The sequence below is a fragment of the Apis cerana genome, linkage group LG1, assembly GCF_029169275.1.
Source record: "Apis cerana isolate GH-2021 linkage group LG1, AcerK_1.0, whole genome shotgun sequence".
Lineage (NCBI taxonomy): Eukaryota > Metazoa > Arthropoda > Insecta > Hymenoptera > Apidae > Apis > Apis cerana.
The window spans coordinates 11,689,835-11,710,368 of record NC_083852.1 but is presented as its reverse complement, the minus strand read 5'-3'; the positions used below and the strand labels follow the sequence as shown (position 1 = coordinate 11,710,368).

Below are 20,534 nucleotides of genomic sequence, written 5' to 3'. Positions count from 1 at the left end.
ATTCCTGTTGCTTAATTTCATTCAAAGTGAAAAATAAATAATATAAAAAAATAAAAAATATAAAAATATAAAAAAATAAGAAACATGTGGTAATTTATAGCAACAGAAATAAAAACTTTTTCAATAAATTTCTATATTATTTAATATAATATATATAAAATGATATTATCTATTGATATTAATACATTTTTTATAAAGATACACGTCATTGATGATTGATAAAAATATCTTGTATGGAAAATTCTACCTGTAGAAAAAAATTTGTAATCAATTCTATGGACAATTACCGATTTACAATTTGTATCAACTTTTTCTTTTTTTTTTTAATATAATAAAATTGATGAAATATGTACAGTTACAAAAGTATTCATATATCTTATGCAAATTTAATAATTCAATAATTCAATAATTCACTAATAATATATATTATTAAAATTAATAACAATTCTAGTTTATATGAAAAATTATTAAGAATATATAAATCATAATGGGTTCTATATATATATATATTTATTTCATACATTTAAGGAAATTTTTTATCAAAAAATAAATTTTTCATTATATTATTCATTATATTATTATACTACATTATATTATTATATTATTATACTATATTATATTATATATTATACTATACACGAAAAATTTTCCAAAATATGTAAATTTCTTGATAAAAAGTGATAAAAAGTTTTTCAATATTGTTAGATAATTACAGATATTTATATAGAGAGAAAAAAATAATAATACAAGAATATGAGATGATACAGTAGTACATCATGATAGAAGTTTTATTAAATATTGAAAACCAAGTAACAAAAATGAAAAAAAAAGATTACTATCGAGATCTTGAAACATGTAATATGATCTATCGTACTTTCAATTAGGCGATCTTTAAAATTTTTATTCATATACAATTAGAAGAAATATTAAAATAATCATTAATAATTTTAAATTCCTATAAGAGTCAAGGAAAGAATCATTAATGAAGAGTAATAATAAATTGTTCTATTTGAAACTGTATGTTTAAAATACTTTTTGTTACCGAGTAATTCTTTTGCCAAGCAGATAAATGGATTAAAATTAGATTTGTAGAATTCCTTTTAAATTATATTACACGATGATTAAAAAAAATATATAATACAAGATTTAAGATTTATAGTACAAAATTATCAAGGTGGATAAAAAAAACAGCGATAAAAAAGTTAAGTTGCATTATCTTTATATGAATCATTATGAAGGGGGGAAAAAGAATTACATTGAAAAAGTAGCAAATCTCTTGAATAATGAAACAATGAATCACTATAATAGTTAAAAGCACATTAGCAACAATATGCGTCGATATTGTTTTGCCTTGAGCTTATGCAACAAATGATATTTAATAAATAAGTTTCCTTTTGAGATCTAGTAAAGTTAAAGATTCACCATACAAAATTAATATCCATCATTGTTCGACGAATTGATATCTAGTAAAACGAAAAAAAATAAAATAATTTTACGATCCATTAGTCTGAGATATTTATTCTAATATAAATCATGTAAAAATAATTAAGAAACATTTAAAATTGTTCAATACTTTACTATTTAAAAATCTTGCGATAGAATGTATCGATTTGGTATATTTTCATTGCCAATTAAATTACTAATTTAATACCAATTTATAAATAATTTATAAATAATAGATGAATAATTAATATTATAATTAATATTTACACAAATAGTAATAAATTCAAATGATTAACAATTTTATAATTGACAATTTAATAATTTGATTAATTTTTATTTGATCTTTATTGTGTTTATGATTTGTTCTGAAAAATTTTGAACAATTTCAAGAAACATTTTAAACAATTTTGGATAAATATTTAATTTTGAATTATTCAATGTAATATTGTTAAAAGAATAATTTAAAAGTTATTAAATATATACAAAATTAATTAAATTTAAATAAAATTTGAATCTTTAATTGTTTCGTTGTTTGAACTGTGATTCAATAATGAATAATTTTGCGGCAAACATTGAAAATGTGAATTAATTTGAATCAATTTTGATTAATTGTGATTAATTTTGAGAAAAATAGATTTTAAATAATTCTGAATAGAGTTTCAATCAATTTTTAATTTTTGAATGCATTTTTAATAAATGCATTTTTAATTAAAACTCTGAGTATCATCATAATATATAAATTTATCTATTATATAAATGAAGCATTATGTCATTATTAAGAATCATTAATTAACTAATTATTAATTTTATTTTCCAACATTACTTAAAACTTAACAAAAACAAAGGAGAAAAAAGGGAATATAAACTTGATACCCAAAACAAAATGATCATGCAACAAAAAACTCGTATGCCATATCATATTAAAAATTTGTATTATTTACAATGTTGTTTAACTATTTAACTATTATTATTATAAAATTAATAAGAATTAACATATTGTATTTTAGATTATTATTCAATTATGGAGCACCATATTTGTTATTTTACTATACTATTGAATATACTAAAATAGCAAATTTAATTTGAAACAAGAAATAATGAATTTGCGATACTTCAAAATCATTATTTTTATTGTTATTATTTGAAAATATGAAAAATATCTTCAAAATAAACAAATTCATTTTAAAATAATTGCAATTTTAAATAATCTATGAATTTAAAAAATAACAACAGCAATGGATACGTACTACTAACGAATCATTAAGTTTGAACAAATAGTCGAAGCAACATGTGACTCACCAGCTGCACATAACCAACACTACTATCATGGCGACGAGTATATGCGCTCTGTGATGGGCCAATGTTTTTCGTTAATAATTTGTTAATAAAGCTGAAAAAAAAATTTTCGCAAATACAAAAATTGCTTGAAATCATTTCAGAAATAATTAATTAAGCTTCATCGGTTGACTTTCAGACATTTTGTGAAATGACATTACTTGAAATAATATTTTTACATCACTTTTAATGAATTATTCCAAACAATTGTCAAATCTATATTACATTATCTGATTATTTAAAATAATCTTACTTCAAAATACAAACACAAGATTGATAGATAATTACTTTTGCATCTGTTATTTTATATACTTAAGATGAGTATACATACCCATGTGAATTTAATTTTTATTTTATTGATAAATTTACTTGATAAATTTACTAACAAATTCAAAAGTTGAGCAATTCCTGCTGTAGTGTAAAAGCAAAACGGAGCTAGTCATGGGATATCATCAAGGAAGTAATGAGGCAACCGTGGATGTCGATGTGATAGTGTCGAAGGGACCAGAAGCAAATGGTAGGCAGCGGAAAACAGCGGTACAAAAGATGCAGAGAGATGGTGGTGGCAGAATGGGGGACAACGAACAATTCAGGGTCCTCGTAACCGGTTCTATATAAAAGCACATGCTACATCAACAGAAGGAGACATTCTCATCGAGTAATCGGGACGGTGATGACCGAGACGTAAGGTCATCGAGTTACGACCTACGAATATCACGTTGTATGCCCTTAGTTTGTATTTTTTGCCACTATCAATCAGTGCATGATCGATTGATTATACTTTGTCCAACGATATTCATAACGATATTCATAATCAAAGATCGATAAAAATTTAAAATAAATCGGATAAATTCAACAATATTATTTATTTTAATATATAATATCTGCAAAAAATTATGATAAATAATTATTGAATAAAAAAAAAAAAAAGAAAAAAGTGATTGTGATCAAAAAAGAAGAAAAATTTATCCTTGTAATTAAGGATAAGAAGATCAACAAGAGCAAGAAAAAAATCATCACAAAAATTTCTACTAGAGAAACTCTAAAAGAAGGAATAAGAAAAACGGATAGGAAAAAGTGTGTCGTGATTGAACCACGAAAAAGTGTGAATAGAAAAAATAAAAGGAAAATAAGAGGAAAACGTGAAGAAACGTTCAAGAAAAATATCGAGAAGAACTTGTACGTGTTGTAAATATAATATGCATACGCATATTTTGCACTCTTAGGTAAGAAACCGAGCGGATGCCGGAGTGAAAGTCGATTATCTCCTAAATTCGATTGGTCTTTCGAGTATTCTACAGGCTCTTGTTTACACCATATAATTTGATCAAATTTATTTCTCGATCGTGAAAAATAGAAATCGAAAGTAGACGAAAGATTGGGCAACGAGAGAAATCGCCTCTGAGGTAAGCGAAAAATTGACTTATTTATATTATACTTTATACTTATTTATAGAATCTTATATAAAATTTCAAAAAATATGAAAACAGATAGGAAAATTGTATATTTAAAAAAAATAAATTAAATTCTAAATTCTAAATTTATATTGATTTATAATAATTCTAAAAGATAAAGTAGAATATTCAATATACCTTGAGAAATAAAAAAAGGGATAATTAAGATTAATTTTAATTAAGGATAGTTTTAATTTTTTAAATTTTAAAATAAGATATATTAAATTTTATAAATCATTTTTAAAAATATTTGACGTAGTTAATGATTATTTAATTTTTTTATTTAACTTATATATTACTTAGTGTTTTTCTTCACTTGATGTGGAATTTGAATAGATGTAGAAGCAGTTTTATCAATTATTTCTAACGTTAATTATTAATAGTTATATCATAATATTAATTGTATATAATATCTACATCTTATTTGTACATTATATTATCGCTTTTATTTGATTATTATACATATGTTACTTAGAATCTAATCTCAAGAACTTCTATTTTTTTCTAAGAAATTCTTCTTTTAAAAAAAGATAAGTTAATTGAATAAGTTGATAATGAAAATTGAATCGAATGATATAATGGACAAAATAAAAAAATTTATACTTATAATATATAATTTATAAACATATAATAAAATACTTTTTAGTAGTATATCGAATAAGTAAGAATTTAATTATTTTTTGATTAAAAAATAATAATAATTAATTAATGATTGAAAAAAATATTTTTAATTAGCCTTTATTGATTAAATATTAATCGATATATGTATACATCTTACGATTTCTTTTAATTAAAAGTATCTATTTTTAATTTAATTGTAAAATATTAATTAATTAAATCAATTATTCGATGTTTATTAATACTGATTTAGCGAATATTGAATACAATTATTAACAATTAAGGATTATATTCGAATTATCTTAATTATATTAATTGGAATTTACGATTCAAATTTTATTCATTCAATATATATACAATAAAAATATTAATAATAATAAGGTATTTCGTAGAATTCGCAATTCGAGCAATAATGAATTATTAAAATTCTAAATTTATAAATTTAATATTTGATGTTAATATTGATATTATTGTCAAAAAAAAACATCAGATTTGGATATTGAGATATTAGATTTTTAAAGAAATTTTCCTGTTCATTTATGGTATCTAAAAAATAATAATCTGTAATAGAAGAAATAATAATATGTAGAAATAATGAAAGGACATGAAAAAAATAAACTATAATCTAAAAGAGAAATAGTAAACAATTATAAGTGAAATAAAAATAATTTTTGTATTTACATATTCATCATAACATATCAAAATAAAAATCGAATAAATTGTATATATATCCAATGAATAATTTATAAATACGCACATGATATTAAATTATTGGATATAATGTGAAAATTATAAAATCATTTGAATTTAATGAATTTTGAATCATTCTATTTTTTATCTATATTTTATTATAAAAAGTAATTTTAAAAAAATAAATATTTTAAAATGTAACAACCAATAATCCAATCAATTCACGTTTGATTATATTTCTATCCATTTCTTAATCTTAAAGTATTTTAATTTATATTACTTTTAATTATCATTAACCAATTATTTCAATTAATTATTTTTATTTTAATTCATATTCTATCGCGCGAATAAATATTGATGATCTTATAAATTAAGAAAATTTGATAAGCAATTGTTTAAAAATTAATTAATATTATTATAATTTATAAAAATTGTTTTCAAAATTCCATTATTTTAATTGGTTAATCAATATTCTATTGTACGATAAGGATTTATTAATTTAATAAAAAGATGCATACGAAATTTCAATAAAGAATTATTTAATAAAAAATTATTGAAGCAAAATAGATTATTAAAAATCATTAAAATTAATCTAAAAAATTGTTTTGAAAAGTACTTATATTATTCGTAAAACAATAAAACAATGAATTTTTATTCTACATATATATGTGTACATGCATTATATACGGGCAGAGACTTTCATACCTGTGGAACGTGTATTTTTCATTTCTTTCTAATGGTTACAAAATGTATACCGTTGTGTAAGAGTTTCACGCGTTTCTTTACTGCATCGTCGGTATGAATATAAAACTGTAACGATCACGTTCACGATTAGAAAATTGTGATTCAACAATAAAACTCTTTTTCTTTTTTTTCTTTTTTTTCTTTCATATTTTTAATATGTAGGATAACGAATAGAATAATGGCGCGTAGCCGACTTCAATAAAAAATTAAACAATCGTATGAAATACATTGAAAAGAATTGCATTCTGTAACACAAGAATTGCTAAACATTACCATTGTTATACCTATGTGGGAAAGTTTCAACTTATGAAATAATTTTAACTTTGTGCAATATCATATTTTTTTTTTAATTTTACTTTCTTTATTATTATTATTATTATATAATATATGTATCTATATATGATATTATTATATATGTTATATATTATAGTATTCGTGCAATAAATATTATAATAATGATAATATATTGAATCGCATTTTTTGATTCTAAAATTTAATAATTGATATAATATATTGTTGTTATATTATTGTCATTGATAAGAATATCATTAAATGAAATTATTAAATAATTAGACAAAAATTGAAGACTCAAAAAATATTCACAGAATATAAACAGAATATATATTAAATAAATTATAATAATATAATAAATTATTTAAATTTAAATGTTTTAAAAATAAAACATTATTTATGAGTAGAAGAAATTAGTAAAAAGAAAAAATATAATAATAATGAAAAATATCAATTTATTAACAAAAATCAGCAAAAAGAATGATTAATAAAATGATCGAATATGTAAAATAATCAATTGGCGGGAAAATTCGAAATGTTCAAAATACTAATATTTACATAGTAACATTTGAATCAAATACAATTTAATCAAATATATTTTCTCTCGAATATTCTCGCTATTAAAGTATCAATGATGAACACCTGCTCTCGATCTCCTTTCATCTCGAGTTATAATCGAAAAACAAAATCGAATTTTGTTAAATTGACGAATTGAAGGCCGATATCGACTTTCGCGCACAAAATCCAATTATGTCAAGGTATATTATATACAAGTATACATACTTGTACATACTCTGTTTCTTGTTACATCGAAGGTTATACATCAATCATCGCTACCGAATGCGATAGAGCTTATTACATATTAATTTTCTTTGTTGGATGTGATGAAATCAGTGAATGGTTCCGGCATTATTTGCTTCGGTTTTTTATTTATCTCACAATATACCTGCAAGATAATAGTTATTTTCTGTATAATTTCCCACGGCGAATTTTGAAAAAATTTTTGAGCTTAAAAATTATCTGATTTTTTATTATTATTATTTAAATTTGATCAGCTCCTTGTTAATTAAAGAAATTCGATAATTTTTTAATTTTACAAAAAAATATTTCAAATAAATTTTTGCTTTTTTTAAATAAAATATTTATTTAATTTTCAAGATATATTCTAATATTGTTGAATCTTTTCCAATTTTATTGTAAAAATTTATAAATCGAAATATCTATTCAAGGAGCACATCTTTGAAAACTTATCTTAATTAGAGAATCAAAAAGAAACGATTAACTACTCTCATTACTAGTTTTTCATTCGATTGATTTTCCTTGTAGGAATCGTCAATCTTTCACTAATTGAGAAAACACTTTTACGGGATTTACGTGAATAGATTAGTTTTGCTTTGTTTGTCATTTGATATTTGAGATTCTCATATCGATGAATCATGTTTGCGATAAATGCTTGTTAGTTACATGAGAATTCTTGAAATTAATCATTTCTTTTAATGAAATATATTTATATTAAATTATCGATAAATAGCAATGCTATAAATAGCAATTGTGATAATAGAATTAGATAAAAGATACAAATTTTCAATATGAACTAAAATTTTTTTATTAAATTTTCAATTTAAATATATAAATAAATGTTTGATAAAATTATTCAAATATTTCATATTATTTTAATATCAAATTTTTTCATGATACATAACCAAACTATTTGATTTTCGTGTCGACCTTTTTTATTAATGATTCATTAATAAAGCCGTGGCGAATGTTTTTGCAAAAGAAATTATTTGAAATTATCTCAAGAATCTCTAGTTTTTCCAATATTTTTGGAACATATTATATAAAAATTTTGATACTCGTTGCTTCATTAAACGTAATATTAATTGTTTGATTCGATAAATTCGATACCTTATCCACGAAAAAATTGAAATTTATTTGATTAATTTAATTGATTGATATTAATAATTTTTTCGTTTATTTATTATTATTATATTTGTCAATCATAATTTTTTGCACTAGTAGAAAATTATTCCTTCAACATATATATTATTAATGTTATAATAATAAACAATAACTAAATGATAAAATAATATTCAAGTTATATTCACTTTAAATTTTAAATTAATTTCCAACAAATTATTCAATAATACATCTACTTATTTTTAATTTATAAATTAGTGTAATTATTTGTATATAAAAACTTATTACATACATTTTAATAACTATTAATAAATTAATAAAAATTTTTGCTTAATGCAATAATGATAGTTTAAATAAATTTCAAAAGATTTTTAAACTAATTATTTAATTTTTCTTTTATACATATATTATTTTTAAATAAGTTTTAAAAATTATTTTAAATTTTCTTGTCCATTTTTTAGTTTAAGATACTTTTTTTTAATTCCTTTTATTCATAAATAATCACAAATTGTAAATGATAACAAATATCAGAAAATATTTTACATTAAAGTTTCATAATGTATAAAATGTCGAAATATGGGAAAAATTTTTCATGAAAGAAATTTTTTTTACGAAAATTAAATTTCATTTTTCTCTTTTTTTTTTCTTTGAAAATTTTTTTTCCTTTTTTTTTTGTAATTTTTTTCAAATGAATAAAATTATAAAAATTGAAATAACAGAATTTTTATCGATGAATTAGAAGATAAAAAATCATAGCAAAAACATTTGTTTTCTATTCATGTTAATTTTCTGTTTCTTATTTTATAGGAACTACTATTTTAATCACAGGCAAAAAAAAAAACAAATCAATAATTACAAATTTAATTGAAACTGTTCTGTTAAATATTAGAAAATGCAATCAAGTTTTTATCCTATTTATTATTTTTTTAACTATTTTGAATATATGAAAATAGAAAATTGTGAATAATACAAAAATTTTGAACTTGCAGATGGGCACCATACTTCAACAATCAGTGTTAAAAGGCCGACAAAGAATTAATAATGGAAAAGAAAAAAATTTACTTCATGAATTATTCACTCAGACAGCAGTAAATTATTCCAATCAAGTGGCAATCTATTATAAAGGTATTTATGAATCATATTATTGATTATAGAAGAAAAAAGAATCGTATGTAAAAAAAATAGATAAAAGAATTTTGTAAGATGTAAATAAAAAAAATTAATTACTTTCGTGTTAATTTATGAATGTTTTCCTATAAATAATAACATTTAAATACAAACAATTTAATAGAAATAGATATCATAGAACATTCTACTATTAAATGATATAGTAATATCGAAATTGAAATTATTTCCTGTATTACGTTCTTGGTATAAATAACTTAACTACCTTAACACTATGTATAGTATAATTTTACTACCATTACTACAATTATACTACCAATATAAAAATTTTTATATCATGATATGAAAAAATTAATTGTTTCAGAAGTTGGTTTTAGAAAAATTTTAATTATACATACGATAATTTTTAATTATATATATAATAATTATTTTATATTTATTATTAAAAATTAAAAAAAATATTTTAATAACGAATTAAACATAATAAAACGATTTAAAGGATTAGATTTTATAAATTATATTATCAATTTATTATAAATATATCATAATTAGTATCCAAAATAATGGTATAATATCATTATATTTAGATGTTATTATTACGTAGATCGAAGATCCTTTGAATTGCGAAATGCAAAAATAAAAAAATCTTAAGTTATATATCAAATGTTAATAACTTTATTTAAATATTGCTTTATTTTATTTTCATTATTCATCATTCGAAAAATCCATGAAATGCTCAAATTCGGCTTGGATATATTTCAATAAACTTATTAAGAATATTCGAAATGATAACTTTTTAATCTATTCTATTAGATACATGCTAGTTATTTCCGTTTATTAGCGTAATATGAAAATACTTATGAAACATATAAATATATACAATAATAATAATCTTTTTTAAAATATAATAATTAATGCAATTATTATATTTAATTATAATGCAATTAATTATAATGCAATTATATGCATGAAAAAATTCATTTAAAATCTTGTATTTTTTTTTTATTCGTGTTTTCTATATATTCAAAAATTTACAAAATCGATAAGAAAGTTCTTTTTCTAAATAATTACCATACTTTCTTTTAACTCTGTTGATAACTTTATTTCGTTTTTTCAATTTAACATAGATGACAATGGCCAGGAATATGTAATTTCTTATGAAAAATTGAATGAGATAACCAATAAATTGGCCAGAGTTTTTCAAAAACTTGAGAAATCTGAAAGTGCATCAAAATCATTTGTAGCGGTATGCATGAAACCCTCGCATCAGTTACCGACTGTGCTGATTGCCATATTGAAGGCCGGTATGGCATATCTGCCCTTGGACGCAGAATTCCCAATGGTCAGGATGAAACATATTTTAGAAGAAGCAAAACCTTTTGTGGTGGTGATCGAGCAAGAAAGTAAATGTGAAATCTTTTTCTTATAAATGAATTTTCTAACACCTTGTAAACCGAGATTTAAATTCCTCGTTGAATAATTTTTAAACATTATTTAAACGTATACTTACTAACTATGGAGAAAAATAGCATCTATTGAAAAATCAATTGAGAAAACTTTATATAAACTTTAGAGAAAACTCGATATAAACTTTAATCAAACTTAAACTATTAATATTACTTTATAATAAAATTATTCTTCTTATATATATTCTTATATATATGTTATATATTTACTATATCTTACATATATATTACCTTATATTATGTTATATATTTAGTATATTCTCTCTAAATGTTTTATTATTTTTTTTTTTTTTTGCAAAATATTTTTATTTTATTATTTTACTATTATTTATCATCAGAAGATGTAAAAACTATCTAAAAATACAAAAAAATTCGTTTTACATTTTTTTGCAGTTAATGTCTTCCTCCATAGTTAGGCAGTATAGAACCAATATAGAAAAAAAACTTGGAAAGTAAGGGTATGTATAATATAAATATTTTTTGAAATATTAACATATTGAATATAACTTGTAAAATTATTAAAAATCTTTTAAACATTCAATATGATAATATATTTAACATATTCGAAATCAAATTTAAAATAAAACTTGTCGACAATCCATTTATAGTTACAAAATAAATTCGATATTATTTTAAGTTCGAAGTAAGATTTAAATTAATTGCATATTCGATATGAATTCGAAAACAAAATTTCATTTCTCATAAAAAATTATATATAAATCTCATTCTCACCTGCAACGTATTCCTAGAAATGCAAATCATGAAAATATCTGGATAAAAAGGAGGAAAAAAAGAACAGACGAAGAGGAAAAAAATATATGTAGATCCGCTTGTAATATACTTTGAAACGATTTTTCCTTCGAGTAGTAAACGGAAGAACCTTGCCGCCTATGCAGATCACCGTGTTGGATCTTTAAGGTCAAGAGAACGAATCGATCCCTTTCGATTCATGTCTGAAAAACTTCCTGAACATGACTCGTTAACATTTATTGCACGTTGTAAATTGTCATAGTCGCTTCATGCACTTCATAGTCGCATTAATTAAACTATTTCTAAAATCCTTCGATTTAAATGTCGAGAGACAAATCAAAATTCTGCCAATTAAGATCATGTGTATAGACACAACTGTAGTGTTACTATAAAAATAAGAAAATCAATTTTTCAACTTCATTTTAAATTACATAAATTTTAAATTATGAATTATTAGATTTTGAATTTTTACAATACAAATCAAGTTTTGATGTAAAAATAATAATTAATAATAAATAATTGATGTAAAAATAATCCATCATTGATCTAAAATTTTTATTTTTTTAACTCTTAAATATTCAAATTTAGTATTCCATACATATAAAAAAATATTTAAAATATTATGATCGACAATTGAATAATTTTATTAAATTTTCAATATTAAAATATAATTTATTTATTTGCCATTTATTATGAGATTCTATATAAATTTTTATGTAAGATTTTTCGAACTTGAAAATCTTAAACATTACATTACAAGTTCAATAAGGATATTAGTATATAAATATATTTTAAGCTTCTAAAAAAATTATTTTTCAGCAGATTTATCACTTTACGAAGGAACAAACACGATTACCTATGAACAATTATTAAAACAATCTAAAAACGAAGAGAAAGAAAATTTGAAGGTTGAAGAAGATCCTGAAAGCACCGCAATTGTTTTATATACTTCTGGAAGCACGGGCATACCTAAAGGTAATAATAATTAATTTCATGGACTGAGATAGCATTATCTCGCTTTATGCAATATAAAATTAAATTGTTTGTAACTTAATCCATATTTTTATCATCATCGTTTTTATATTTGTTTCAATTTCTAATTTCAATCATCCAAAAAATTATGATCAAATTATTATTCAAATTATTTATTTTTCTTTCATTTTGTTACTTTGTTGCTTATTCTTCGTTATTCCTTTGTATTGTTATAGGTTTTTAAAATAATTATTTTTATCATTTTGAAATATTAAATTTTCTTAATCTTTTCTTAATGACAGGAGTACTTCTACCACACGCAACTATATTGAATCGATTGGAATGGCAATGGCAGGAATTACCTTATGCAAAAGATGAAAAAAATTGCATTTTTAAGACATCTTTAACATTTGTGGATAGTGTATCTGAAATTTGGGGACCTTTGTTGCAAGGACGTACACTGGTGGTTGTTCCCAAACATGTTACCAAGGATCCAGAGAGATTTGTATCTGTACTGGAAGAACATAAGGTAAAAAGTTATATATAAAATATATAATTAAAAATAGATTTTTTGCAAATTTTTTATTTAGAAAAAAGAGAAATAAGAGAAAGAAATTCATATAAAAAAAAAAACAAAAACAAAAAACAACAAAAAATGAAAAAGGAAAAATTAAAACAAAAAAATAAAGATAACATATTTAGTTACAAAAAATTTTGTAACTCTGATTTTATTAACATTATTATAAAGATTTCTATAAAACTAGAAAAATAGTATTTGTACATTAAATGTGATACTTATTTTTTATTAATTACAAAATTTTATTTTCAATATTTTTAATAATTCTAATAATTTCTTTATAATTTTTAATAATAATTTCAGAAAATTTCAGAAAGTTCATTTTTTATGATCTCTAATTTCAATTCATTTTAAAAAAAATTTCTTAATAATATTTATAGAAATTTATATATTCTATATTATTAATATATATTATTTTATAATCTTATTAATAATAATAATTATTATTAAAAATAATATTACACATTAACAATAATATTATTCTATATTGTACAATAATATAATTTTTATATACATATTATTTTATATTTTTATATTATTTCTAATGTTTCTGTAAAACTTTTTTTAATTATAAAATTTTATTATTTAATACATATAAAATAATTTCAGATTCAGCGATTGGTATTGGTTCCATCCTTATTGCACTCCATGTTAATGTATCTCAGTTTACAAGTAAGCAATATACCAATTATTACAACACGTAAACGGATCTTAGATCGTATCATCTCACTTAGACGCTTCGATTAAACATGTGAATCCACGTACATTCTTATTAAATCTTTTTATCTCTTATATTTTTTTCCTTATGATTTTTTTATGCTTAGACTATTTCTAAGCACTTTCAATAAAGATTAATATACCAGATATAACATGCGTCCCTTTCAATAAGCGCAATCTTTATGTATCAGATTTATTCACAATGGAAGCATTTTCCACGTTACTTCGAAATTCACATAGGTTTCTTATTTCCATTATTATGAAGAAAATAATAAGATAACAGAAAAAAATATATAAAAATTAATTATATTAAAAAATAATTAAATTGATAATTTGTTTAAATTTGATATTTTATCTATGTAATTACTTCTATAAATATGAATTAATTTTGAATTTTCAAATCTGAAAACTATTTGATATTGAAAGCTGGATAAATAATAAATTTTAGATTAACATTAGATTATACATGTAATTATGATTATATCAATTCATTAAGATAATTTATATAAAAAAAGTAAAACATTATTTATATTATATTAATATAATAGTATATAGTTAATTAAGTACGAAATTTCATAAGTTTGAAAATTAAGATTTTAATACCTGACAAAAAATAGATAAATACTTATTTCCTCTTTAAAATAAATGAAATGAAATAAAAAGAAATATTTTGAATTTTAAGAATTTCAAAAGTTTTGAAAATTTCAAGAATTTCGAATTCCAAATTTTATTAATCTAAAAATCAAATTTTCAACCATTTCTAATTCATATATTTCATAAAATCATGTTATTTACATTTAATTTAAAATTTATATCTTTATAGTATATTTTTAAATTTATTCAATTTTTTTTTTATTTTTAGTTCAATTATAAAATATTAATATTGATCATTTTAATATGTATACAGCCTATATGACACGAATTGCGATCGAATTATTTAATTTTTTAACAGTTCAATTTTATTTTCACATTTTTATGTAAAAAGCATTGATCGCCTTTGACATTTTTGACATTTATTGTATTTCAATGAAATAGAAAATAAATATTTTATATCCAAATGTAAATGGCAAATGATATTTATTTCAGATTTAAATATTAAAAAAAATAGTATAATATAATTAATATTAATATATAATATAAAAATAAAATACTACTCTTTCAATTTATTTCAAATTTCCGTACTGTAAATCACACATTTAATTATTAAATAATTATTTAATAAGGCAATTCAATAATTTATATTTTTTAAGTATGTCTTTTAAATCACGATATTTGTATAATTATCAATAATTAACAAATTTAGCTAATTCAATATTCATCAATTATGTTTAGAACAAGGATGATGTTCTACGTTCGTTAAGACTTTGGGTATGCTCTGGAGAGACATTGCCAGTTTCTTTAGCGGATCAATTCTTCGCCACATTTGAGAATGACAATAAAATTTTAGCAAATTTTTATGGAAGTACAGAGATCATGGGGGATGTTACCTATCATCTTTTGACCAATCGGAAGCAACTACAATCGGCAGAAAAAGTACCAATTGGTAAATGAAAAATTGCAATTTTTTTTCAGAAAATATTCATTTTCAATTTTTTTATTATATGATTATTAAAAACATGAAAATTTTCTTACCAAAACTAGCATTATGTTTTACTGAGATGAAAATATAATATTTATTTATATTTAATAAAGCTTCAATTACAATCATTCATATATTAAATATTTACATAATATTCTATAAATCATTCAATAATTCTGACGATTGATTTCAAACAACTTTTTCCTTTGCGAAAATTTTTATTTCAGTATTGTAAACGAATTATTAAAAATATTGTCAATCATAGAATATAAATTATAAATTTGCACCATGCTAGTGTTGGATATATGTTGCAAATGAATTGCCGCGTTTGAACAAATAATCGAACAAACCAAAAATAAAAGTTATAATGTTGCAAAAACTCAGGTATCATCATTTAATCTTTATTAATCATCTGGGATAAATTATTGTAGATCGATATTAGTAGTTCTAGTATTTAAAAAAATAAAGAAAAGAAATTAGTGACCTTATGGTATCAAAAAATCATTGAAAAATATAGAATTGAAAATAAAAAAAATTGAAAATTTTGCGAATTCTAACTTTACAATTATTTAACATAATAAAATTATTTGCATTTTTATTGTAAATATTTTGTAATTATTTACAATAATAAATTTAGAATTTATTAATTATGTTTATTTTATCTATTAAGTTCGAAGACAAATGTCTAATAAAATGTCTAATTGCAGGAAAGCCATTGGACAATTGCGTTATTTATATCGTCAATAAAGAAATGCGACTAGTACCACAAGGAGAAGTTGGAGAATTAATAGTTGCCGGCAGAAACCTTGCAACAGGCTATATTCACAATAATGAATCCCGCAAGTTTCAAGACAATCCTTATGCGATCGATTTAGGTAAAAATATTTTTTTTATATATTTTATCAATTAAACAATTTATTTTGCAATAATTATTACTTTTTTATTTAATTAATACATAATTTAGCAGATTTTCTTATTCTTCATTTTTTTTCACCGGCTACATAATATACTTTTTTGGAATATAACGTTTAATTTTATTTTATTTGAAAATAATTTATTATTCATATAATTCATATAATAAAAATTTTTTGTTATTTTTTTATTATCGACGATCATGAATCATTTTCAATAAATTCGTTTCATTAATAACGAGTTATTAATCAAATAAAAATAAAAAAGAACAGGGAAATAACGAACTAAATATATTTATACAATTATAAATATAATTATCGATAAGAAAGAAAATTTCTTGAGAATTATGAGAATTCTGTTAGTATAAATATAAGTGTAAATATATAATATCAGAATATTTTTTAAATATATTTATATTAAAAAAATATATATATAATTTATTAATTGTAAAGAATATATTTTATTATTTAAAACGATTAATGAGAAATATATATTATAAAATATTTATTAGAAATATTTTTTCTAAAAATATATAGCAAGAAAAATTTTCTTATTTTTATTTATTATTTTTTTACTGGAAGATTTAATAAAAAATTCACTAATTTAAAAATCTATAAAAAAATAACTTAATTTTTTGCATGTTAAACAGAATATTCAAGGATTTATTGCACTGGTGATTATGCCAAAATATCAAAAGGTGTGATTATATACGAAGGACGTGTAGATTCGCAAATTAAAGTTAGGGGACATCGTGTGGATCTTACGGAAGTAGAAAAAGCAATATCTAGGATACCTGAAATAGATGGAGTGGTTGTTCTTTGTTATAAACCTGGTGAATTGTCACAGGTATTATTAATTTGATATTTTTTTTTTTGATTTTTTTAATTCGCAATTTATAAGATTTCAACTATTGATTTTCAGAGTCTAGTTGCTTTTGTAACTATTGCAAAAGATTCGTCCACTTGTGTATCAAAAATAGAAACGTTTCTACAATCTATGCTACCTGTATACATGTTACCACGAGTTATCATCGTGGAAAATATACCACTTTTAACAAATGGGAAGACTGATCGTCAGGCATTATTGAAGTACTATGAATCTTCTAATGTTAATAACGGTAATGCATTAGTAACTTTAAATTTAACATCGCACAATTGCAATAATTACAAAAAAAAAATATTTATATTCGATAATCAACGATAATATTTTAATATAGGCAAAATGAACTTACAATTTTCATGTCATTATCTAAAAATCTATCATAAAATAAATTATATCAATATATGCATATATAAAATTTCAAAAATTGTTATATTTAATTTATACATTTCTCTATTTAGAAAGCGAGCAGTGTATGAATTGTGACTATACTAATGTACTTGAGAAGGATCTCGCCAAGGCGAAAGTTCTGTTTCCAACAGTGGCATCCGTGATTGGTAGTGGAGGTCGTGCAGACATCACGCTTAATGCAAATTTTTACGAGCTTGGCGGGAATTCTTTGAATTCGATTTACACTGTGACAAAGCTCCGGGATCAAGGTTATGAAATAGGCATTACAGAATTTATCACGGCAAAAAATTTGGCCGAGGTGCTCGATCGAATGAAGATTAGTACTGAAGACGTGGTTTATGAAAATAGTCTTAACGAAGAAGAGCATATCTTTGAAATGTTAAATGATTCTCATAAAAAAGATGTAATAGAGTATGTAAAATTCATCTTAAAAATATTTTTTAAGAATTTGAATTAGATATAAAAAAAGAATATTCAGAAGAATTATATTTTTAATAGTTTTTAATATAGCAAGAATAACTTTCAATAATTATCATTTTTAATATAAATTATGATATTAAAGTAATTCTACTTATTAATTATTGGAAAATATATGTATAAATTATAAGAAAAAAAAATTGTTTCAGAATTATTACAGAAAGTTTCTACAGTAAAGCAGATTTAGAACAGTGGTTAATGCCAGATATAACAAGGGAAGATTATCAAATAATGATGGAAATACTTTGGAATTCTTTAGTGGAAAAAAATTTAAGTTTTGTAGTGAAATCATCACAAGATAATAGAACAATTGGAGTAGGCTTGAATTTTGATCTTTGGGACGAGCCTGAATTAATCCTTGATTCCAAATTAATGATCGTTTTCGAATTCTTGGAATACCTAGAGGCGCCTATTAGAGAACGAAAATTACCAAAAGGAAAAGGTCAGATTATTCACAATTTCATGATGACAACAAGCAGTGATTTAAATCCGGCCGAAAATGTAATTATGATGAAAGAGATGGAAGAATATTGTTTGCAATTGGCTAAAAGGAAAGAATATGCTGGCATTTTCACTACAAATACAAGTCCATTAACACAGGTAATAATAAATTTAACATATAAGAAAAAAAAATATTTTAGAATTATTAAAATTATTTCTTATCAAAATTTTTAAATTTGTCTTAAAATTTGCACTAAAAATAAAACTTAAGAGCCACATTTTTTTATTATTTTTACTAATAACTTTATATTTGACTTTGTTAATTTATTAATTTTTATTTAAAGTGATAATTTTATTGTTATTATTTTTATGTAACAGCAACTTGGAATAGACGTGTTTGGATACGAAACAATGTTGACTTATCAAGTAAATAGATATTATGCTCCTGATGGTACAAAACCCTTTGGAAAAGCTCCGGACGATCAATTGGCAATTTGCTCGTTGAAAATGATCACTTAATAATCTTTCGAATCAGAAATATTAATGATTTGAGTAGAAGTAATGTAACATGCCGTTATATTACTGTTACTTATAGTAATAAAATTAATAAGCATATATAGTCATTGAAAGCGATATAGTGAAGTCCTAAATTTAAATATAAACAATGATATTCATCTAGCTGCATTTAATAAAACTGCATTTTATGGCTAAGGAAATTTGTCAGGGAATTTTTTACCAAAGAAAAAATTAGTTCTAGCGGATCTTGTACGATTCTGAATAAGACTTTCTTATTTCCTCTAAAATGTCTCAATTAATAAGATTCAACATATAAACTATTATTAAAGTTTAATACCTAAACAATCTTATTATCTCACTATACTGCTTTTATCAACGGTATTGATAGTGTCAAATATGATTATGTCTATTAATTTATTTTAATTATGTAATTTTAATTATGTATTTTTATGAAATAATTATTTTGTGAACAATTATCATATGATTACTATTAATATTATGCTTTTATATATATCATAATAGTACAACAATATTGATAATATTATATATGTATATAAGTGGATTATATTATTGGCAAAAAATTGTAAATATTTTTGTACATAGAATAATATATATATGATATATAGATATATAATAAATAATATATATATATAATATATAAATATATGATAAATAATCTTTATATATGATGATATATTTTTGGCAGCTTATTGAATGTAAAAATTTTTTACGAAATAAATTTGAAAATTTGGAATTATATGTATATAATTTTTATTAAAAATTGATTAATCATGTAAATTATAATAATTATTATAATAATTATTAAATTATAATAAATTATAATTATTAAATAATTTAACAAAAGAATTCCACATATCTTATTTTTTTTTAATTATCAAAAATTATTTAAATATACAAATAATATATATAATAAATTATATATTATATATAATTATATATTATATATATATAATAAATTATATATATTAAATATACAAATAATATAAATAATAACACTATAATAATTCTCATATATTTATTATTATTATTATTATACAAATTAAATTGCTTAATTTATATTTTGAAACAAATCAATTAAAACAGATTCAAATTTCAATTAATTTATACATATGTGACGCTTTATGGATTTTGATAATTTTTAAATATATAATACAAGATTTGGAATAACTATTTCTTATACATATAACTAGCAATTG

General features: G+C 21.3%; 2 protein-coding genes across 5 annotated transcripts in view; one reads left to right on the top strand and one right to left on the bottom strand.

The window, feature by feature from the left end:
* LOC108001634 (orexin/Hypocretin receptor type 1) overlaps positions 1-3,308 on the bottom strand; it is an 84,659-nt gene extending 81,351 nt beyond the window's left edge. Inside the window, exons 1-2 of one of the 2 annotated variants that reach the window (XM_017062717.3) lie at positions 3,110-3,308; positions 2,743-2,833 (exon numbers count right to left, since the gene is read on the bottom strand). The gene's annotated coding sequence lies outside the window, so the exon portion shown is untranslated. The remainder of the gene's footprint in view (positions 1-2,742; positions 2,834-3,109) is intronic. The other variant, XM_062073395.1, reaches the window with a different exon arrangement.
* Positions 3,309-3,424: 116 nt separating this feature from the next.
* On the top strand, positions 3,425-20,074 carry LOC108001632 (beta-alanyl-bioamine nonribosomal peptide synthetase ebony). Of its 3 annotated transcripts, none has more exons than XM_017062710.3 (13): positions 3,425-4,184; positions 9,485-9,620; positions 10,748-11,023; positions 12,659-12,811; positions 13,111-13,337; positions 13,995-14,057; positions 15,435-15,645; positions 16,389-16,556; positions 17,243-17,439; positions 17,515-17,710; positions 17,934-18,294; positions 18,510-18,960; positions 19,180-20,074. In XM_017062710.3, exons 2-13 carry the CDS (start codon positions 9,485-9,487, stop codon positions 19,318-19,320), a joined length of 2,580 nt encoding a protein of 859 aa, XP_016918199.1. In that variant the 5' UTR covers positions 3,425-4,184; the 3' UTR covers positions 19,321-20,074. The 3 variants fall into 3 exon arrangements, with proteins under 3 accessions (XP_016918199.1, XP_016918198.1, XP_061929231.1); XM_017062709.3 differs by having other exon boundaries at positions 12,656-12,811; XM_062073247.1 differs by lacking the exon at positions 10,748-11,023 and having other exon boundaries at positions 12,656-12,811.
* The last annotated feature ends 460 nt before the right edge of the window (positions 20,075-20,534 follow it).